The sequence below is a fragment of the Coffea arabica genome, chromosome 2e, assembly GCF_036785885.1.
Source record: "Coffea arabica cultivar ET-39 chromosome 2e, Coffea Arabica ET-39 HiFi, whole genome shotgun sequence".
NCBI lineage: Eukaryota > Viridiplantae > Streptophyta > Magnoliopsida > Gentianales > Rubiaceae > Coffea > Coffea arabica.
The window spans coordinates 7,375,328-7,397,004 of NC_092313.1; the positions used below are offsets into that span (position 1 = coordinate 7,375,328).

At 36.5% G+C, this 21,677-nt stretch overlaps 4 protein-coding genes across 10 annotated transcripts; 2 read left to right on the forward strand and 2 right to left on the reverse strand.

Moving 5' to 3' along the window:
• Positions 1 to 1,154: 1,154 nt before the first annotated feature.
• Positions 1,155 to 3,128, forward strand: LOC113730584 (F-box only protein 8-like). Its single transcript, XM_027255350.2, has one exon. The coding sequence runs from the start codon at positions 1,631 to 1,633 to the stop codon at positions 2,966 to 2,968; it is 1,338 nt and encodes a 445-aa protein (XP_027111151.1). The 5' UTR covers positions 1,155 to 1,630; the 3' UTR covers positions 2,969 to 3,128.
• A 2,258-nt stretch (positions 3,129 to 5,386) lies between these two features.
• LOC113730585 (deaminated glutathione amidase, chloroplastic/cytosolic) lies at positions 5,387 to 10,639 on the reverse strand. 7 transcript variants are annotated; one of them, XR_011840150.1, is made up of 10 exons: positions 10,340 to 10,639; positions 8,919 to 9,055; positions 8,513 to 8,641; positions 8,273 to 8,331; positions 7,781 to 7,893; positions 7,614 to 7,706; positions 6,587 to 6,819; positions 5,979 to 6,061; positions 5,716 to 5,757; positions 5,387 to 5,475 (listed from the first exon to the last, which is right to left on the reverse strand). XR_011840150.1 is itself a non-coding variant. In XM_027255352.2 (10 exons), exons 1-9 carry the CDS (start codon positions 10,580 to 10,582, stop codon positions 5,716 to 5,718), a joined length of 1,002 nt encoding a protein of 333 aa, XP_027111153.1. In that variant the 5' UTR covers positions 10,583 to 10,638; the 3' UTR covers positions 5,387 to 5,475. The 7 variants fall into 7 exon arrangements, 2 of the variants coding, with proteins under 2 accessions (XP_027111153.1, XP_027111152.1); XR_011840149.1 differs by having other exon boundaries at positions 5,387 to 5,501; XR_003458367.2 differs by having other exon boundaries at positions 5,387 to 5,757; positions 6,587 to 6,623; positions 6,717 to 6,819; positions 10,340 to 10,637.
• A 778-nt stretch (positions 10,640 to 11,417) lies between these two features.
• LOC113730587 (peroxisome biogenesis protein 12-like) lies at positions 11,418 to 15,659 on the forward strand. The gene is made up of 9 exons (XM_027255356.2): positions 11,418 to 11,738; positions 11,853 to 12,134; positions 12,413 to 12,665; positions 13,116 to 13,225; positions 13,726 to 13,800; positions 14,054 to 14,140; positions 14,492 to 14,578; positions 14,990 to 15,127; positions 15,242 to 15,659. The coding sequence occupies exons 1-9, from the start codon at positions 11,631 to 11,633 to the stop codon at positions 15,311 to 15,313; spliced, it is 1,212 nt and encodes a 403-aa protein (XP_027111157.1). The 5' UTR covers positions 11,418 to 11,630; the 3' UTR covers positions 15,314 to 15,659.
• Positions 15,660 to 16,115: 456 nt separating this feature from the next.
• Positions 16,116 to 18,283, reverse strand: LOC113730586 (uncharacterized). The gene is made up of 4 exons (XM_027255355.2): positions 18,027 to 18,283; positions 17,793 to 17,899; positions 16,448 to 17,633; positions 16,116 to 16,368 (listed from the first exon to the last, which is right to left on the reverse strand). The coding sequence occupies exons 1-4, from the start codon at positions 18,111 to 18,113 to the stop codon at positions 16,291 to 16,293; spliced, it is 1,458 nt and encodes a 485-aa protein (XP_027111156.1). The 5' UTR covers positions 18,114 to 18,283; the 3' UTR covers positions 16,116 to 16,290.
• Between the last annotated feature and the right edge of the window lie 3,394 nt (positions 18,284 to 21,677).

Sequence of the window (21,677 nt, forward strand, 5' to 3'; positions counted from 1 at the left end):
TGTAAAACTCTAAACCGTTTTTAATTTCGAATTGAAAATAAACGAATTCATTCGATTACCAAATTGAATTCGAAAATGGTCATGAAATCGGTTATAACCGAATTGGATAGTAATTTTCACATAATTAAAATGGGATTCAATTGTGTAGTTGTATACACCTAGTCACTTTTAATTTACTAATTATGTGTTGCATTAAACTTACATTTATTCTTATTTTTTATATAGTTTAAATGCTTAAGTTGCAAATAACTTGATTGCTTTCAATGATGAATGTTAGTACACTAATAAGTTGACATGTAATTCATATACATTCGCTTAGACTGCTTAATTATAGTGCTTAGTTATTTATGTTTAAACAAGATTAGTGATTAGAGAATATTAATCCACATATTATATATGTAATATAATTTTAGAGTATACTAATACTTGCAAGTTAAAAGTTACACATTCAAATATTTAATAATTCAAACATGAATGATGAACCAATGTCTAAATTCTAATTACTAATGATGTGTAATATTTAGTACTATACTTATTATCTAATTCTAATTATGTATAAAAGAATGAGTATTATAGTTATGTAATATTGTATATTTGTATTATTATAATCATATAATAAATACTAAAATAGCATATTGTACATCATTATATATTTTTATTATGATAGGTACATGATAATACTATATACTATCTATTATTAATAGTTTTTACTTATATAATATATCAATACTATATAGCATTTACCTATATATTATATAATTTTATAAACTAATTTGGTATTCGAATGCGGTAATATGGTGTATCTTATTTCATTTTACCGAATTTGAATTCGAAATGATTATTACCAAATTGAAAACCTCGTTACTTATTTCATACCACATTAGAATTCGATGAATTCCGTAAACATCGCTTTTGTACCAAATTATCGAATAATTGATTTCAAATCGAATACAAATTCGATCAAATTGCCAATCACGAATTTCAAATTACCAAATTACGTACCGAATTCGGTCACTCGTAGAGCCGCCAAGCAAACTCAAGTTCTACTCGACTTAGTGTTGACCAAGCTCCCAGCTCGCAAGCGCTTGAGTGACTTGCAGCCCTATCTTTTAGTCTATGATACATTAATTACATACCAAATTAGAAGATTTAGAAAAGAAATAGAATCCTCTTATAATTCCAAAAAGTACCAGCCCAGGTCCATTTATTGATGTTGTCAATCATTTTGGCAAAGCGCACATAAAAGATTTTGCTAAAAGATTGATTTGCAGCCCCATCTTTTAGTCTATGATTCATTAACTACATACCAAATTAGAAGATTTAGAAAAGAAATACAATCCTCTTATAATTCCAAAAAATACCTGCCCAGGTCCAATTATTGATGTTGTCAATCATTTTAAGCAAAGCACACATAAAAGATTTGGCCAAGTTTTGCAAGGGCATCGGGGTAATTCAGCACAATTAGGATATATCTTTAAAGCAAGCAGGAATCCTGCTAGATATCCTAATAGGACAAATGGAGAAGATGTCCGAAATCCCCTTTAAGTCTCAGAATTTGGGAAATAGATGCGACTGTGCCATTGAGAAGTGCGAGAGGGTTTAGCTAAATTTCACAAAATTAACCAGGAGGATGAAGGGATCAAAGATGGATGATGAAGAGATGGAAAAGGGAGAGAGGCAGCTGATGAGGAAGAGGAAAAGAACTGCTGGGATTGTTGTCGTCGGTGAATCAAGAGCCATGCTAGATCATCTACCTGATGAACTGCAATCCGATATTCTGACTCGGCTTCCGGCCAAGAATCTTCACCAGTGCATGTGCGTCTCCAAGGCCTGGTGCTCAATCGTCCGGGATCCTCCATTCTTGAGGGCTTACTTAAGACAGCAACCCCATGGCAGCCTCCTCGTCTCTATCACTGATGCCAGAGATTACAAAGGTGACATGTGGTTTCCTGAAAACCCTATAGGTCTAGCTGTCTATTACTCGCCACTCCTTCGAGTTCAGGATCAGGGCCGGAATCAGGTTCAATGTCCGCAACCATTTCTTAGCTTGGTTAAAATCCCGTCTTTTGATTTGTTCAAGGGAGTCACTAAAGTGGTGAATGGGCTTGTTTGTGCTTATGGGAGTATCGGTGCCATGGTCTGCAGTGTCGGTACTCGGGAAATCGTGTGGCTTCCAGAAATTAGTGGGTTCCGCAATTCCGCTTATGAAGATTATTACTTTGGGTACCATCCTGGCAATGAAGTCTACAAGTTGCTCAAGATAAGCAAGTCTAATTCTAAGCAGGAAGCCCACATTCTGACGCTAGGCCGCGATTCTTCTTGGAGAAAGCTGGCTATTGGGCTTGATGGGTCTTCTGAAAGATTACCGGCTGACAGCTTCTTGTGTAATGGAGTCCTTTACTGGGTGATGCATGGCCTGGTTGAGCGGCTGGGGCTGATTTCTTTTGATCTGAAGACGGAGAAGTTCCAATTCATTGAACCCCCCAAGCACCCCATATTTTCGTCCAGGCAAAGCTGGTGGATACCCACGAAATTCAGGGGACGGCTGGCTCTGTTAGTTTATGGTTTCTGGAAAAATGCAGAAGCTGAATGTTTTTCCATTTATACACTGGAAAATTGCGATGATCGTGGTTCTAGTTCCTGGGATAGGCATGCCATCCCCACACCCCCTGAGTTTCGAGGTGCAGGTAGATTTTGTGCACAACTTGTTGGCAACCTCCCCACAGGCCAGATATTGCTGACAGATATGCATATTTGGAAGCATTGTGATGATTTCATACCAATATATTCTTATGATGACCAGAGAAACGAGTTCGAGAAGTTTATAGTTGGCAGTATCCCTCAGGAGACTATTCGTGCTCTAGGATTTACTTTTAGGTTATCCTATATGGCACAGGAAAATGTTGTATCATTGGCTGTCTTGTTTCGTAAGTGGGTGAAATCAAAAGTAAATGCATCCACCAGTTAGTTGTGGTTTTGTCACAACTATGGTTGTGATGCTCTAAAAGATAGGCAGAGAGGAATGGTAGCAGCAGCTGTTGTTAAATGAGGCAGAGTGAGTGAATTGCTTGTAATATTCTTACATGAAATTGTTCATTGCAGCGAAGAATAGCATTTTTCTGTGGCTAGATGCATTCAAGATTTCCTCTGAGATTTCCCTTTTTTCCCTTTCATTAGCTGGTGATGCCTATAAAAGCACCTGAACCTCCCGTAAGCAAAACACAAACACAAACACAATGATGTTGCGAGGTTTTCCTCCAGAAATGGTCTTCCAACGGGACATATAATCTTATCAGTGAGGTGAAAGAATTTGCTGACAAAATAGCCTTTCAACGTTGTTAATCTGATAGTGATCATACAAATATACGGGTGTGTTTGTGAAGCAATCGGACCCTTCAGGTTCTCATGGTTGGCAAATAAAAACAGGCCACAGGGCCAGTAGGGAGGTTTCCAACTTTCCAACAGGAGCAACCGCTCCCCAGCTTGCTGCAAAATCTTCAAATCCAGGGGATAATATGCCTAATCCACCAATTACCTCCTTTATCATCATCTTACAATGTATGATGGATGACACATTCACAATAGCCAACTATACCTTGACAGAGCAGCGCGTCCCTCAAAATGCGCGCATCCCCAGCTACCGTTTCATATGTTCTAATTCAATTTCTCATTGTGGAGGTCTAGTTTAAGCTTAAAAAGAGTGTTGAAGTAATAGTAAGCGCTATAATTTGCCATAGTTAAGTCATCAAGCCCAAGCGGCAGGCGAGCTTTGACCAGGATTGCACGACCCCAAGATCGTAAATCTCCTTTTCGTTTCCCTCTGAAATGAATAACATTTTTATTTCTTTGAAAAAGCTATGGTTGTCGTAGCTTTCTTTTCTCTGGCCTTGTATATGCATTTGTAGTTATAATTTTAGGCGTATTAGTACCAAGTAGTACATGTTAAACGACGATTTACAGTCCAAGAACAGAACTTTTTTTTTTCCCTTTTAATTGAAACTTTCTGAGGACAGAACTTGTCTTGGATGGATCTAGCCTGGGCTAATTCTTACAAGTAGCCATACAAGATAGGCAATCACAAAGCTTACGAATCCTAAAACCGACTTCAAAAAACAGCCACGCGAACTTGCATATCTTTCCATCAATGCAAATCAATTACTACAACGTTAAAATGCTATAACACCCAAGCATTAAATGCATCAATGCATTAAAGCACCCATTAATGCGTTAAAGATATGCGTTAAAATGCATATCTTTCCATCAATGCATTAAAGCACCCAAGCAAACACAATGGGGTGTAACATAGGGTGTAATACCCTTTATTACTCCCTCCCCAATCTCCATAGTGAAGTAGGAGTATAGTAGAAGTGCGAGTACAGTGGAAGAGTAATAGTCATGATGCGTTTCATGGGTCATGGCCGTTACACGCATAATAAATAGACTGGTTGTAGGTCTCATTTGACAATTTCAATGCTTTAATTTTTATGAGATATGTATTATGTATTATTAAAATAAATATGTGATTTGATTGTGAGTCCATACTATTATATTCGATACGATGTAATCTATAGTGAGAGATAGTATAATAAAAAAGAGGATAATAAAATGATGACGTATAAATAATCTCACGTCAAAAGACTTTAATTCATGTAGTTTAGAACAAAAAACCTTAGCTTTTAGTGCCAATAATCTCACATCCCCGTAGGTTGAGAGAGCCTGATCAAACAAATCGGTCTCAACCTTGAGTTCCCCGATTGCAATCAGCATTTCTGCAATTGCTTTATGCCTTTCAATTTTGAACACGGAATTGATGGGCCGCGGCTATGGGCAACCTGATCGCTTACGTCCAGAAACTGGCACTGGATCATCAATTTTCCTAGCACCGCTTGTCCACGATTATAGCCGGAAACACCAGTAATTTCCTTTTCTCTTAATTTACGTAAGGACCTATCATTTAAATATAAAGCAGGCGCTTTAGAAAAGTAAGACTGACCCCAAAAAATTTCTTAATTTACGGCAATGGTTAAGAGAGTGAGAATTGATAGTATTTTGTTCGACTAAAATAGATCTTCCTTGCCTCGGTTTGCATATCAGGAAAATCGCACACAGGGGTGGCTGACAAATCACAAAGTGTTTTGCGAGCTTCAATGTAATTGTAGTAGGGGAATAAAATAAAATTGTTCCCTCTGATATATGGAATAAGCCCATCGAGTATCCCCTTTGAAATGAAAAACATGAATCTAACTGTCCTGCATGTAATAAGCATTTCACGTTCATGGACTTAATTTTACTTTTGGACTAAATAATTTTTAAAAAAAAGGCCATAAAACTCATGAAATGGTTACATTTGGGCTCTATCCAAAGTAGTAACGAGTAAATCAAAGCATTGGACCAGTAACAAGTTTGCAATTTTAAGTACAAAATAACAAGTTCCGGATTTCTCCCTCCAGCAATCTCTCCTTCTAATACAAGACTCTGCTGCGCATGCCGAGTGGATGTCTCTGCACGCATGCAGAGAGAGAGAGAGAGAGACCATTATGATCACAGATGGTACAAAGGTTGTGGTAACAGTAAACAAGCAGAAAGTTAATCAATCAGAGAAGGCTTCATGAACTTCCTAACAATGCAGTTGCACAATTGCATCCCGTTACAAGCATTACAAATGGACCAAAACCTGTGCAAGTTCAGTGTATGCTTAGAACGGTCGCGTCTCACCTACAGAGAGGCAGATTTCCAGAACTCAATGGGCTTCCGATGCTGAAAGGATTACAATGCAACTAGGTCATAAGGAAGAATATGTGGTTGTGTCAAATGAGAAATGCTAAGTAAGACAAGATGTTTTTGCTATTCGGGAATGCAAATTCAACATATTTAAATCAATAAAACCATTTTTTGGCTTTCCATTGGGGTGTTTTTCGGGGAGGGGGAGAAGAATGAATTTGTGTAGTAATAAAGCATAGTAAACAACTTCCAGTTACCTGGCATATGGGCATTTTTGCTCTAACTGAATCAATGAAAGAGAAGTCAATATCTGCAACAGCAATACCAGTTGACAAACGATCTGGAACAGCATTTGAACAGTATAATATGGTCATTAAGTTTGAAATTGTTTCTTGCAAGAAGCTTTCAGCTAATACGATCGCAAAATACTATTTCTCATGGATTAAACAAGGAAAACTTAACTAGTGATTTGACCATACAAAGCTCCCTCAAATGAATTGAGAGAATGTAATATGTTGTTTTGGAGCTCTGATCTAGCTTTCCCTTGGAACATATTGACCATGACATAAACATTAATTTAAAGGCACAAGACTAGCAACTTCCTTGGAGAGAGAGGTAGTAGTCAAATTTCTAAGCCCCCCTCTCTGATCAGGTTACTACCATAAATCTAACCTATCAAGTATTGACACAGCATCTACTATGCAAGTCTAGCTGTGAAAAGGAGACGGTCAATGGATAGGTACATTCATTCCCTGTACGATCAAACCTTCCCCCCCCCCCCCCACAAACCCACACACACACACCCTTCTTTCCGGTGGGGAACAAAAAAATAAGCAGAGGGGGAAAAAAAAGAAAGAGAAAATACATAATCGTGCTTTCCATCTGCCTGTTTCAGAGTGAGCCTATATCCAAATCAAACAAGTCAACTAAGGACCATACAGAGGGAAAGAAGTTAAAACTAAAGAAATTGAATAGGGGAAGAAAATATTTCAGACCCGGCAACCGCCCAACTATTGTTCCCCATGGATCAATTATCAAGGTGTCACCATAGCTTTCTCTTTTGTCATTATGCTTTCCAGCTTGCGCAGCAGCTATGACCTGTAAGATGTTTATGACTGTGAAACAGTGGCATATAATCAGGAAAGAGAGCTTATACCATCAGATAAAACTTATGTTAAAAATCCAGTATAAAAGAGAACTCCAGAAGTTGAACGTCTCAGGTCAATCAACAAATAATATAGGTATTATAACATATGCATCCAGGGTGAATATTCTTGTCAAAAAAGCTATGACACAGCTACCATATTGTCTGTGTAGGAGCTACCAATTCACAAACATAGTTTTGAAGATCATTGCCTGGCATTTTGTCCTGTTGTCAAAAGATGGATTCATGTGATTTTCCAAGAAACTAATAACTGTACATCCATTGGAGTTGACCCTCCTCCTTGCAGTTATTGCAATTAACTAATGTTTTAATGCAAAATTAGACACACATATTAGAGTACATATTTCACTAAATATCAATAGCAACTAAAACATGCAATGTCTTTCCAAAGAACAACTTCATGTAGCTGAAATTTCAGGCAGACATTTATTAGATTGCACATGTCAATATGAAGAAACCATGAGAGGAGAATATCTAGATTCTTTCAGGCTAATCTTGAAGAGGTATGAACGCAAAGAAAATAAATGCAGATTGTTTTTCGCTATTCAATTCTAAGAAAATGATAAAATCATAAAACTTGCACATAACAAAACACTACAAGCTGAAGCGTTGTTCAATCAACTATTACAGATGGTGCTTAAAAATAAAAATAAATTAAAAAAAAACTTTGGCAGTAAACTAATAGTAGAAAACCAAAATGTTAGAGGAGGATGAAGAACATTCATACATAACATTGAGTTTCAATTGCACGAGCACGAAGAAGAATCTCCCAGTGTGCTTGACCTGTTGGTTTTGTAAAAGCAGCAGGTACCAGTAAAACCTGCCAAAGGGAAAAGTGCAAATCACTGTATAAGGATACAACTACTATTCCCACGTGCATAAAATGAATTTTACCTGTGCATTATGGTGGAACCTCAACTGCTGATAAAGCTCCGGAAATCTCAAATCATAACACACTGTCAGACCTAAACGTCCAAAGGGGCTATCTACTGCAACAATCTCCTTCCCTGTAAAAGCTCATCAGTTTTTAGAGAGAGAGAGAGAGATGGGGTGCAACAACTTTTGGAGAATCAAAAAAAGAAATTGAGGAAAATGAACTAAATTAAGTACTGTAATTTGGAATTCTTGGCACCCACTTGGTAATTGTGGATCTACCTTGCTAGGTTCTTAATTCACTGGTTAGTTGATACCTTAAATCCATCTTCAAAAACAAAATTTCAAGATAATCATTTGGTTTGATCTGGAACAATTGCACCGACCATAAAATATACACCAAGAAGTTATCCAGGTAGACAGACACATATGCACCTATATAGATATCCATCTCTTGGAATACCATATAGAGAAAATAGCATGGCTATGAACAAATAAAGCTATATTTCATACCAGCTTCCGTAAAGCTGCTCTCCTTGTAAACTGCACTTCCAGGGACATCCACGTCAAATCTTCAAATGTTCAACAACTTATTCAGATATTCGATCTAAGAAATTTACAGGATAATTGAGATATCAATGGCATAAACTTGTGTCTTTGAGATACCATCGACATAAATGAGAGTATCTGGTGATTTAGTTGTACCCAAATAGAACAGAAAGACCAAGGGAGAAACAGTGTCAAAGATCTTACAGGTGCATCTTCCGGAATACACTTCTGATAGTCCCAGCATCATCAATTAAAACATGAGCATTGCATAGATGTGCATCATCAGGTCCTTTTTCTTGGAATCCTCCAAGAGACAGCCACATATTTGAATCCCTTCACAAAGACAGTAAAATTTTAGCTTCGTAGTTCGGAAGCTCATAATACCATATAACAAGAAAAAAAAAATTCACTTGAACAACCAATTGAATGGGTTGAGAAATAACCAAGAAGTGGAAGTTTTAACCAATCAAGACAGTTTAGAATAAATTACTATTACTTCAAAGGGTGGAGAGCAGGATCTCCCTTGATGTTTCCTTATATCCTTAGATTTTTTTTTTCTTTTTCTCCTAAAAGACTAGAAAAGTGAAAGGAAAAGGGTTCTTGGCCTTACCTTGCAAGAGAACAATACTCCTTCATAATTGGTCCATCTAATGGTTGAGCAACCTTCAAACTGTCTCCAGCTAGGTCACCAACATATGAAAAATTTTCTGGAAAACAAATCAATTTCGCCCCAGCTGAAGCTGCTTCCTTACGAAAATTAAACTTTAATTATTAGTTTGAAAATATGACACCTACAAAATCTCAATAGTGTAACTTCTATGTCACTTATGAGCTATTGCAACAGATATTTAGAGTCCTGTTTGGATCATGAAGTGTGAAGGGAGAAGAAAAGGATATTCTGAAAGCAAAAAATGATGGAAAAGAACTATATCCTTTTAGTTCACAATATATTTCGGAAGAAAAATCAACAAAGGTATTAAAGAATGATAACAATTTCCCTTTGAAGTTAATAACTTCCTCTCCCCCTTTTTCATGAGATCCCGCACATTGTAAGTTTCAGCCAGTAACTTCTGTGGGTAAACTTTACTATGGAGCTTGAACCACTAACAGTGGCAAAAGCAATCTACATGTGTAATCACCTCAAAACATTCAGCAGCATCAATTATCTTAAATGTGCCCCACTGCATCACTAGCCATTCTCTCATGGTATTGGCAATAGGTATCTAGAATTTGAAATACAAATTGTCCTCTAAGCGTTCCTTTCTTGGTAAATAACAGGTCCAAATGGAAATTCGCCAACTACCCAGTGGTTAAAAGTTACAAATAAAGCTTCATTACTAGTCTGACGTGCGATCATAGCCATAAACTTCACACTCTAGCACATAAGTGGCAAGATGAAACTTAAACCACGATTCATCTATTTTGCAACTCCTCTCATTTTCTTTCAATTATAATCCCCTGCATACAATTTAAGAGCTAACAATCGTTTCACACCAAAAATCCCACTATGTTAGCTTATGTTGGGGATGCACAAGCACCAAGTCAAGGAAACAGCAGGGCTGAAGCTCTTTCTTATGTTATGTGTTTTTCTTTTCCAAAACTAGAATTCAAACCACATACCTCAAATAAAGAGACTTCTTGTGCTTTCCTGTTCATTGATCATAACAAATCCCTTCGTTATAGCCTAAATTCAGCACATACAACTTTTAGAGGCAGCTATTCAACACCCTCAGATAATAGTCCAATCGAGATAATTCCCAGTAATACAACCATTCGCAGGAATTTAGTTAAAAAAATTACATTTAGGAATAAAGTAAGTACACATCCGTTTCCAGTAAAAGCAAAAAAAAAAAAAAAAAAGAAAAGCAAAGCGGGAAAAAAAAATCCTAGTTCTTATTGTGTTTTGAATTTTCCATTCGCTGCAGAACCAACGGAGGGTCCGCAAAGTCAACTCGTTGCACAGTAAATAATTTAAAACAGCTCGGGAAGTAAAGCAAAATACTACTAAAAATGGTCAGTGGAGGAAGGTACTTTAACGAGGCGAGAGCAGGTGGCGAAGTTTGCGGCGAGGTCGTTGATCGAAGTCATCTGAGCGGCAGCGACGCGGACTGTGTTGGCCATGGTTGCTAACTTGCCGGCGGCGAACACTCGAAGACGGAGGAATGGGAAGTTGGAATGCTGATTTGTTGGGCTGATGACTTTTGGGCCGGAGATCAGTGGCAAAGGCCTTTTTGGTCGCACATAGTGACAAAGGTCCATTTTCAATGTCGTCATGATGGATGTCACTAATCTAGACTTTGGTAGGAAATCTCTCCAATTTAGTTGCTCCGCCAAGAAAAGAGATAAAATGTATTCACTCATGCATACAACTTCACTATACGAAAGTGTTTTTAGATTTAATTCAGGTTGTAAAATTTTTCCTTAAAAAAAACCCAAGTACATCACTTAACATGTGAAAATTTGATGCCACATTGGTGATTAATGGAATGCAGCTATATTAGTTTTTAATTTTAGTTTTGTATTAGCAAGATCAATGCGCTTTGCTTGTGCATTCTAAAACTTCTTGATGGATTAGAGTTATTTTTTCAAAGTAGTTCCATATTTTGTAGTTTTAAAGGGTGATTGAATTGTGAGTTTTTGCATAAATTTTTTTTTAATATAAGTGAGAAATTTTAAATTTGAATTATATATACTCAAGTTTTGATTTTGACGAGAGAAGTAGATGTGTTAGATTTGGATCTTTAATCGAAGCTAACATGCAAAGAAACGAAAACAATAAAGGATTAATCTAACATACAAAGAAACGAAAATAAGAAAGAATTAATTTACTTTGTTTAGTTGATTCTAAAATTAGCGAATATATATACAGTTTTCAAAATTTTAAGGGACTCTTTACAACAAATATATACAAACTTGAATTTGGATAAGAAATTATTTAAAATAATTATTGTAATACTATGTGACGTAAAATAAAAAATGTGATTAAAAAAATAAAAAAAATGTTAAAAATTTTGTTTATAATGCAAATAAATAATTTTTTTGGCTCGTTATTCATTCACAAAGTTTAATACGATTATACGAGTAGATGCTGCTTTTGTGATCAACACTCATGCCCAAAAATTGGTTGAAGCCACGAGAGTGGAGAGAAGAAAATTGAATTTCATCCCCCGTTTCCCCGTTGCTGTGCTCCAGCCTCTCACCCGTTGAGGGCCAGCACTTTTCTCTTACTGGCATACCCAAGCGGAAAAATCAAGCAGGGCAAAACCAGAAGGAGGAGGAGGCAAGTTGAGGAAGAGTTAAAGAAAGAAAGTAAAGAGGAGGGATGTTGTTTCAGGTAGGAGGACAAGGGACTCGTCCCACCTTCTTCGAAATGGCCGCTGCCCAACAGCTCCCTTCTAGTCTTCGTGCTGCTCTCACTTACTCTCTCGGCGTAAGCTACTCAAAGTTCAAACTCCATCTGGGTTCTTCAATTTTCATCAAAATTCTTGTTTTTTTGTCTTCTTTTTTGTTTTAATTCAGTAACTGGGCTTGTTTTGTTTTGTAGGTATTGGCTTTAAGAAGACCCTTTATTCACAAAATCCTGGACTATGAGGATGAATTCTTCGCTTTGCTAACGCTTGTCTTGGAAACCCACAGCTTGAGAACAACCGATGCTTCTTTTGCCGAGTCTCTTTATGGGTTGAGAAGAAGAGCGGTTAATATTAAAGTAAAAACAAAGGATAATATTCACAGCAAGAAGAAGATTTTGCCATTGGATTCCCCTGCTGACGCAATTCATCATAATGGTTTAGAGAAACGCCAGAAAATCCTCTCTGTTGTATTTTTGGTAATTGTTTCGTTTTCTTTTGGTACTCCTTAAATTCAGTTACTTCATGTTTTGCATAATGGAGAAGCATTTTGTCTATGCGACGATTCATAATATTTGAAATAAGTCCTTTTTTTTTTATCGGTTGTTCTCATTACTCTCGATTGGTCGTTTTTTAATGCTGGATATGTTTCTGTTGTCAAAGATCCTTCCTTTTTGACACTCAAGCAAGCTTCTGGCTTTTTTTATTTTTAGTAGAGTTTGTTTACTGTGTTCTGAGTTGGATAAACGTTGTGTAGGTTGTGTTGCCGTATTTTAGGTCCAAATTGCAGTATGTATACAATAGAGAAAGGGAAGCTACACTTCAAGCGAGCTTATGGGGTGAGGGTGAGGAAAGATTTGGCAACATAGACTACTTTGATGGAAGTGGAAATTCCTCAGCTTCTGGGAGCAGTTCTGGTGAAGAAGCATCTACCACGAGAAGACGCGTCATGAAGAGAATACAGAAGATTATAGCTGCTTGCTACCCGTGGATACACGCTGGAAGTGAAGGTTAATGCTAGTCTCATTTATGTGTAGTTTGGGTGTTGAAACTTCACTGGCTTTTCCTCCTTATTCTAGATTTGCTTAAGCTTTACTTGGATTTAATGCTGTCACCTTCTTCATGTTCTATCTGTGTGTTTATGCCAATCTATGTCTTGCTCTTTCCAAACCTTGCTACGCTAGGACTTAGGAATCTGAGCTCATGGCAATGCATGCTTGTTAATTTGTTTAATTATTGGATGTGCCCACTCCGCATCCACAAAGTAAAATGTTTTCACTTTACACTCAGATGAATTTAATAGTTTTCTACTGAAAATGGCACCAAAAGGCGTGCTTGGTAAGGAGCGGGAACTTTTTTCTTTTGGATGGAGTTGTAATTATTCTTTGGACCATCTTCCATAAGCTGTGATAAATGATATGAATTTAGTTTCCTCTAATTGACCTGTTTTTTCTTTGCAGGATTGTCTTTTGCTTATCAGCTTTTGTATCTACTAGATGCTACTGGGTTCTACTCTTTAGGATTACACGTTCTAGGGATTCATGTTTGTCGAGCTACAGGGCAGGAGCTGGTACTTATTCTAGATATGTATCATGTGTACTGATCTATTAGATCTACTGTCATCCTTCTTGTCTGTGGACTAACTTTGCTATCTAAATCAGTTTACAACTTGGTAATCTATACTTATATAGGATCTTGCATGGAAATTCATGCATATCTCCAAACCATGAATGTTGCTTACTTTAATTTTTTTTTTCTATGTGTTCTTTAACTATCAAACTGACACTTGACTAGGTGCATTTTCATATAAGTCTTATATTTATCTCCACAAAGCTGGTAGTTTAAGGAAAAGATCAAGTAAGAAAATTTGTATTTAAAATGGAGAAAGTGTTTATTTATTCAATCAAACCACTATTAGACATACTTGTAGTTGTTAGTTGAATCAGTTGAGCCATCTTTAAACCTTTTTTTAGGACCTAGCAGTGCATTTATGATGGACTGATTTCAGTTATGTTTCTACTTATTTCCTTTCATTTCTTTGAGCATGGGCACTTTCTTTTGACAAGGTAGATGGATACATCTTCAAGAATTTCTAAAATCAGGAGCCGCGAACGTGAGAGACTCTGTGGCCCCCCTTGGCTGAAGGTATGTGATTCCATATTTCTTAATGGTTTTATGCTGATACTTTGAATATTGTTAATAGTCTGAGATTATGTGGAGCAGTTACCATGGTTATTCAAGCATTGTGCATGTAGATGCCTATCATGTTATCTATCATATTTCTGAACCTCAACAAATTTGGCTCTAAGATTCTAGTGGTTGTCATCTTTTTGAAACTATAAATTCAATGACTATTTTGAAGGTTCTATGATCAATAACTTGGCTATTTGCATTTCAGGCAGTGCAAGGTGCACTTCTAAGCAGTATGTATGCAGTTCTTGACTATGCACAAACTGGTTTAATTGCTGCAGTATTTTTCTTTAAAGTAAGTGCAATTCACCGAGATTATGTCAAATCCTGCATTAGCAACTTTATTTGATTCTTTCTTTATCTTCATGTCATTGTCTTATCATCATTGGTTCATTTGATTTTTCTGTTGGTTTCATATTCTTCTTTATTTATTTTAAAGTCCCCTTCATTGGGGTCTGTTTTTCATTATATTAAAAACTCTGTTGGTTTCAGACTTGATTATGTTGAATCATGCATCTTATTAGCTGTATTTTCTTTTCCATTATTGTCCTGTACTCTCTTTCTCTCTCTCTCTCAAAGACACACAGATTTCCACACAAGATGGCAAATAAAATCCATGACTTTTCATTATTGATGTGAATGTCAGATGATGGAATGGTGGTACCAATCTGCTGAGGAGAGAATGTCTGCTCCAACAGTGTATCCCCCACCACCACCTCCTCCTCCCCCAAAGGTGAGGTTATTTTCTTTTAATGTGTAGGAAGTTCCACAAACGGTTGGTGGCTTGTTAAGATTTTATATTTTCTTGCATGTAGGACATTCTTTTGTGACTCGTGAGAAAGGTGCAGTAATTGTTATGTTTCATATGAATAGTTCCCATAGTGAAGTTATTCCTATCTGACACGTGTGGCTCACCCATTGCCAAGTCTTGGGAAATTTTTGCATGGGGGCACCATTGATGGTAATAAATGAAAAAAAAATAACAATCATAGGTGCAGAAATGCTATAATGATAAGGTTTCTTACACAAATTGAAAAAAAATGAAAGAAAAGGACACGAATGAAAAAGTATGAAGGACTTTATGCACATTGTGTTTCTTGAGAAATTTGATATTCACACAGATTATTGCTTCATTTTGAAACAGGTTGCAAAGGAGGGAATTCCACTACCTCCAGATAGAACGTTATGCCCTTTGTGTTCACAAAAGCGTGTAAATCCATCAGCTGTGGCTGTTTCAGGATTTGTGTTTTGTTATTCTTGCATATTTAAATACGTCTCTCAGGTTTGTTTCTCCATACCTGTTTATTGATCATGGTAAAATTGCAGAACATGTTCATTAAATGTTGAATAGAATTATCACATTAATACCTACATTCTTCGCTTCGTGCAAATACAGTACAAGCGCTGCCCAGTCACCTTGATGCCTGCGACAGTGGAGCAAATTCGGCGGCTTTTTCATGATATGTAGGATATCTTTTTATAGGGGTATTTGGATTTATAGGGGTATTTGGACCCAACCTTCAGATGTAGTACATGAAGTAGAGTCTAATATCTTCGTGCCCAAAAATCTGTGCATGGTAGGCTTGTAGCAGTTCTGTACTGTATTCTCCAAGTATTGAGTGATGCTTCCTATTATGCCGCATTTCAGGAAGCTTTTATCATCTTGCTATATAGTCTACACTAAACTTAAACAGTAAATTGTACATCTGTAGCCAGAAATCAATTTCTGCAACTTAATTCTTTTGTTTAATTATACTAGCAGTTGGCCTGTTACCTCAGTTCAGTTACATGAGGTTTGCCATGTTCAGTTACAATTCGATATTGTTTTGAGTTGCTGATGGGCTGGGCTGCTTGGCTTGGTCCTAATATTTGAGGGCTTTCCGTAGTTCTCGGGTTTCCAAGGTACACTTTAATGGTTTAACATGCTCCAAACCTGTAAAGAACTTTGATGTTAATGCCTCAATGTGGTGTTTAAGCGTAATATGACATTTGGGGTGCAGCTTTGCTCAAGGACGTGGCGAATTGTATATAGCACAGCAGATTCGATTTTTTTTTTTGGTGCACTATTGGATCAAAGAGACAGTTAATATTTTCTGAAGGTTTTGTAGAAAAATGTGTTATATTGATTTGATATGTGTGACAGTGTGATGTAAAAAGATTATTGAGATATGTGTTCATGGAAAATTTAAATTTTCGGGGGAAAAATGGCCATTCAAAGTATTTTGATAGATACAGCTTGATGTTGCGCTGATAATTATGATATGATCTGGTTGGTCGCTCATTGCAAAACTGCAAAACATGATATTTGAAGCATCTAATCCAAGCGACTCTCATCCTCTTCTTAACTGAAGAATTTGACACTCTCACCGTAACATTGGACTTCACACTTCGAAATTGCAGCAAATAGAACGAACAGAACTGGTTAGACTCCGGTTAGTAGATATGCTAAACTTGGACCGTAGCACCGTCCAGCGTTCTCTCTAACCTGGCCTGAAATGGTGTATGGTGGCCGATCATTCCGCCCTGCAAAGCGCAGATCATATATCAGCACATGAAATCTACTATTCAAGTTCCAATTGGACAACTGAATTACGCTCAATACCTTTCTGCACTCTGTTGATGACGTGCAGGATGTGGCTGATGTTCCTTTGCCAGGTGAACGAGTGTCAGCAGCTCTGGCTTCTCTTGTGTGCCTCCAGTAACTCCCTACTGTACCTATTATAGGCATCTCATCTGGACTGTGCCTTGGTGATCGTCTAGGAGATGGAGTCGCAGATTTAGACATCTGTTTCAAGTCTTCTACTGTCAATACTCCTAAAATTGGCCTATCCTCAAAGCTTGTTGGAGACTCGGTTTTGTTTGAGGCTGAGTTCCCAACAGAACCAGGACTTTTCCCATCAGGCGGAGTCTTATCAGATTCCATTAACCAGCTGGAAAGGCTAGTATCAACAGCAACTTCATCGTGCCTAAGTCGGTTGGAAAATCTCTTTGACCGCTGCTGTTGTGATTGATTCAGGTTAGGTTCTTCACTTAAAGGTATAGCATTTTTAGAGGTCAACGTAGAATTTTCTTTTTCAGCGAAAGGGATCGTGAATTCCTGCACCAAATTGAGATTTTCCTTTTCCTGATGCTCCAAGGATGAGGTGGTTTTGGCTCTCACGGCTTTCCATTGCCCAAGGTTCTCTATTGGGTTCAGCACAGGATGAACATATTGAGTCCTATCTCTAGCATTCGGCTTGTTTACCTCTCTGTCTGGAGCTGGTTTAAGCGGACTGCTGACCTCTTTCTCATCTCTTTCAACTGCAGAATTTTGTTTTCGAGACTCGATAGATATAGAGAACAATTCAGATGACTCTTCTTGGATATCAACTGAATCTTCAGAACCATTTTTGTCCTCGTAATTGCCATCCATGTCATCACTCTTCCCATCATCCTCCTCGTCCTCTGGATTGTTCTTTTTCAAACCCATATCAACACACTCATCATCACTAGATTCACAGTTCTGGTACCTATGGTTTGGAGGATATGTGAAAAGGCTTGAAATAGTTGAATCGGAAAGTAAATCGGCCTCGTCTTTGCTCTCTTCTTTCTTTGCTTTGCCTTCCTTCTTCTCACTGGAACTAGGAAAATCTAGGATGACCTCAGGTCTGCTTTCATCCCTCTTCTTTCGTTTCTGATCATTTTCTAGGGCGCCTTCTTGGGCTTGGCATTCCTCAGGAGCTTTCAAAAGTAAATCAAATGTGACTTTCTTTCCGAAACTTGTATTCACCTGCTCCTCATTTTTACCTCTAAAAAATAACAGAAGAACAAAATGTAAGAAATATCCTGAAATATTTAAGCAGTTTTATATAAAGAATTGACAAACACACCAGCCACTAATTTTTCTACATTTAAAAGGGATGAAGTAAAAGACCATAAACAAAGATGTTAAAGAAGTGAGAGCTTACTTAATTTCTGGAATGACTTCAATGGGATCTGCAATCTCGGCTCCTTCTTCAACTGCTTGATTGCTGCATATTAGAGCTTCATTTACTTCATGGCTTTCATTTAAATTCTGCAAGAACGAGTCTCCCACCACGAATCAAGATCATCATTAAAGAAAACCAACGAACTCTCAAATGTTAACAGCTAAAAAAGTAGTCATTATTACTACTAATTATTAAACATGGCTTTCAGTTTACCTGATTTTTAGGGGAAGTTAAACTTTCGGGCTTTTTGGTTTTGTGGTGCTTTTTGGAGGAGCCAAAGCAAGCAAAAAAGCACCCCATAATCGAGTAGCTAGGCTACTTTCCTTAAAAAGATGGCGGCTGGTCTTCACTCAGGTGCTAATATGGTAGTCATGATCTAGTTCAAAGGTGGAGAGAGAGGAAAGGAGGACGAAGGAAAGAGAAAGACAGTCGAGTTAGTTATGAGTTTGGATGATGCTGGCTGGCTGGATAAGGAGAGGAAGATGGGGAGATTGGTGGCGGATGCTTGAAGTCGGAGGCTTTTGACTAGATTTTGAAAAGAAATATGACCGTTGCCCATTGAATGCCAGAAGACTCCGCAGAAGACTCTGTAGTCGGTAGTCAGCGGCCAAAAAATTCCTTTTCCTTTTTCTTTTTCTTTGACAAAACTCAATACCCCAAGTGACTAACATATTACTTTGACCCAAAAAAAAAAAAAATTGATTAGCATATTACGGAAAAAAAAGGCAGAAGGGTAATGAAAACCAATAAAAACAATAGTAATTGTTAGTGATTAAGGCACACCGGATGTGTGGCAGCCAGTACAATTAATAATATGTGTAAAAGTATGTTTCTTCAAAGATTGAAATATTAAAAGGGAAAATTTTTAATTGTATATGATGAGGTTATTTGAAAAGCTGGAGAAAAAAGAAGAAAGGAAAGAAAAAATAATAGTGACGCAAACCTTAAATCCCTATATATAATATAGATGTATACACATGTATGTAGATAAAGGAAAGAATGCCATCAAAGTTGAGATCTCAGGATTTATAGGGTTTGAGTTCCAATCTTCCTTCCTTCTTCTCCCTGCTTCTTAAATTCTAAAGTTCCTTATTAGTAGGAAATAAAAAAAAAATTTTAAAATTTAAAGTAAAGATTGTCAAAACTTTCCTAATATATGTGTGTTTGGATAGTAAGTTATTTGGCCAAATATATTTGCTGACATCACTATTACAATTTCCAATACACCTTTTTATCTTCTCAATTACCTTTTTATCTCACATACATCACATCACAAAAAGTGCTACAGTAAAAATATCTCAAATAACTTACAATCCAAACACATTATTACCGGTTTATGGACTGAAATGGGGCTAAATATCCTGGGTTCCAGTTCCTGGGCTGATTATTCACATTCAACTACCCATGCCGGCAACATGTTTTGTTCGCACGTAACCAGATCCATGATTTGACTAATGGGCTTAAATTTGTCTTCCGCATTGTGTTGAATAGCAGATCAGAACAAAGTTTGACCCGACTCAATCATGGACTTCAATGTTTCAGCGGGCCTTCTAGATTCAGATCATCTAGAAGTTGCTTTGCGATTGCGTAATTTGGGAGACATAGGTGATAGTTCGTCTCGCGAGACACAAAAAACGATTTGTAATCTATTCCAACCAATGTAAGATATTCATAAGCAGATTTACTTTACAAAATTATCGTTTCAAAAAAAAAGTTAAGCAGATTTACTTTACAAGGTTCAAAGATTTCAAATATGCTCCATTCAAAAAAGATTTCAAATATGCTCACAAATCATAATGTCCTACATCCCATTTCCTTGACCTAAACATGGAGAAAAGAGCTGTGAAGCAGTAATTTGGCCGTGGCTTGGTACGGCCAAAAAGTAGGAAAGAAATTTGAAATGAGAAGTTGCAAATTACTGGGACTGTGACTGTGCTGTGTCAATATATTGCATCTTGAACGACCAATTTGGCAAATTTCTGAGATAGCTTGGATAGATTCATTTCCAAGTTGGCTAAGTAGCATAGCCAAAAATGATGTAGGAGCCTTTGCTAGTTTGCTCCAGATTTGTAATACCTTGGTGAAGTAATGACTTCTCTATCGTTTGGGAAAAAAAAAAAAAAAAAAAGACCAATTTGCCTTTGGTAAGTTGGTTGATGAAAAGAGATTTAAATTCTCTTTAAATTATAAATTAGGTGTTTGAAAATCCATTCCCTTCCCTTCCCATCCACTCATGTTCTCTATCTTCTTTTTATTGTCAAGATCTCCTTTTCTCTTTCTTTGTATTTTGTTTTATATTTACTAAAATTTCTCCTAGAATATTTTAATGAGGGTTTTCTCTCTCTCAGTACTTATTAGTAAGAGTTTGTTGCTCTCCTAAGGTATTCTAGTAGGTGTTTTATTTGGTTTTTTATTAATTTTTTACCCATATCTAAGAATTTTTTTTTTTAGATTTATGCGTTTGATTTGGAACGTCAAGTTTCAGTATCAGTTTTAAACTTAAATTGGTTGGATATTAGATATAAGAAAATAGATATGCATAGATATTTATGGAGCAGTTCGTGCAAATTAGTTAGAACTGATAGTTTGTGATTCACATTATAGTCTTTTTTATTTAGTAACACTGTTGCATCTAATGATTTTTCAAATCAGACATATCTGTGATATGTTTTATATATTTTCTACCATTTATGAAAGCTTTTTTTTTTTGTCAAGCGAATCATGTTGAACGATTTTCATTTAGTTTATTAATAATACTTATTAACTTTTATTTTATCTAAGAAAATAAATGAGGTGTTTGAAACTTCGCACTTAAAGTTAAAAAAAAATCCAAGTGATTATCAGTAGTGTACCTTTCTGGAACGTAACAATTTGCATCTTCGATTTCAGTAATATTTTCTACAGCTTCTCAAGTGTCCGTCAAACGATAACTGATGATCTCCACCGTTAGGTCATGCTTGGATTGCTTGTTTCCGTCGGAAAATATTGTCATTTTCCGTAGTCACATTTCCCTATCACCTTTTTCCCTCACATATATCAAATCGCTACAGTAATTTTTCCATAAAAAATGACGAAAAATGCAATCCAAACACAACCTAAAACATTTCTTATGAGCCAATTATGTTAGGGAGGTAACTAAAGTTCATAGCCCTTTAAATAGCTATTAACGCTCTTTAGAGAATTTCAAACCATTAATTACCCATTAAACAATCTATATATATATATATACTAGCTGTAATTTTTTAATTATAAATTTTTTCCATTATATGGCCTGATAAGTCAAATCAAATGAAGGCATTGACAGCTGTGTACAAATCCAAAGTATCACCCAAATGCTAAAAGACGAGAGACTGGCCCCGACCTTCCCTACATTTGTCCTCCACCTTTAGAGGGTGGACCACATAATTCTCATTCAAAAATCATCAAACTCCTTAGTTCAGTAGTCACCATTAGTAACGCACACATCTGAACGAAGAGACAGCGTCGTACGTAGTAGTAAGTATAAACTATTTTATCCACGATAGAATTGTTTGGATTGCAAGTTATTTACATCTTATTTATATTTATTGACTTGTTTATATTATTAATATATTTTTTAATTATTTTTTATTTTATACATATCACATCAAAAAAATATAACTTTGTTTACAAAATTATTTCAAATAATCTTCTATCTAAGATATTTTTTTTGCTTACCATGTAAATATATAGTCTCAGTGACGAATCTCACCTTTTTTTTATCAGACGGTAACAATTAGTTTAGTTTATTCCTATTCCTACTCTAACATATATTAGAGAGGAGAGGTCCAACGAGATTTAGAAGAATCGATGAATACTAAATTGTCATCAGATCAGACAAATGTA

Coding starts and splice junctions, on each gene's coding strand:
- LOC113730584 (XM_027255350.2), top strand. CDS start 1,631: ATGAAGGGATCAAAGATGGATGATGAAGAGATGGAAAAGGGAGAGAGG.
- LOC113730586 (XM_027255355.2), bottom strand. CDS start 18,113: ATGGGGTGCTTTTTTGCTTGCTTTGGCTCCTCCAAAAAGCACCACAAA. Junction 17,634..17,792: donor GAAGTCATTCCAGAAATTAA/GTAAGCTCTCAC, acceptor GTTATTTTTTAG/AGGTAAAAATGAGGAGCAGG. Junction 16,369..16,447: donor CATCAACAGAGTGCAGAAAG/GTATTGAGCGTA, acceptor TGCGCTTTGCAG/GGCGGAATGATCGGCCACCA.
- LOC113730585 (XM_027255352.2), bottom strand. CDS start 10,582: ATGACGACATTGAAAATGGACCTTTGTCACTATGTGCGACCAAAAAGG. Junction 8,332..8,512: donor GTATTCCGGAAGATGCACCT/GTAAGATCTTTG, acceptor GAACATTTGAAG/ATTTGACGTGGATGTCCCTG. Junction 6,062..6,716: donor AATAGTTGGGCGGTTGCCGG/GTCTGAAATATT, acceptor ATGCTGTTCCAG/ATCGTTTGTCAACTGGTATT.
- LOC113730587 (XM_027255356.2), top strand. CDS start 11,631: ATGTTGTTTCAGGTAGGAGGACAAGGGACTCGTCCCACCTTCTTCGAA. Junction 11,739..11,852: donor CTCTCACTTACTCTCTCGGC/GTAAGCTACTCA, acceptor TTTGTTTTGTAG/GTATTGGCTTTAAGAAGACC. Junction 12,666..13,115: donor GATACACGCTGGAAGTGAAG/GTTAATGCTAGT, acceptor TTTTCTTTGCAG/GATTGTCTTTTGCTTATCAG.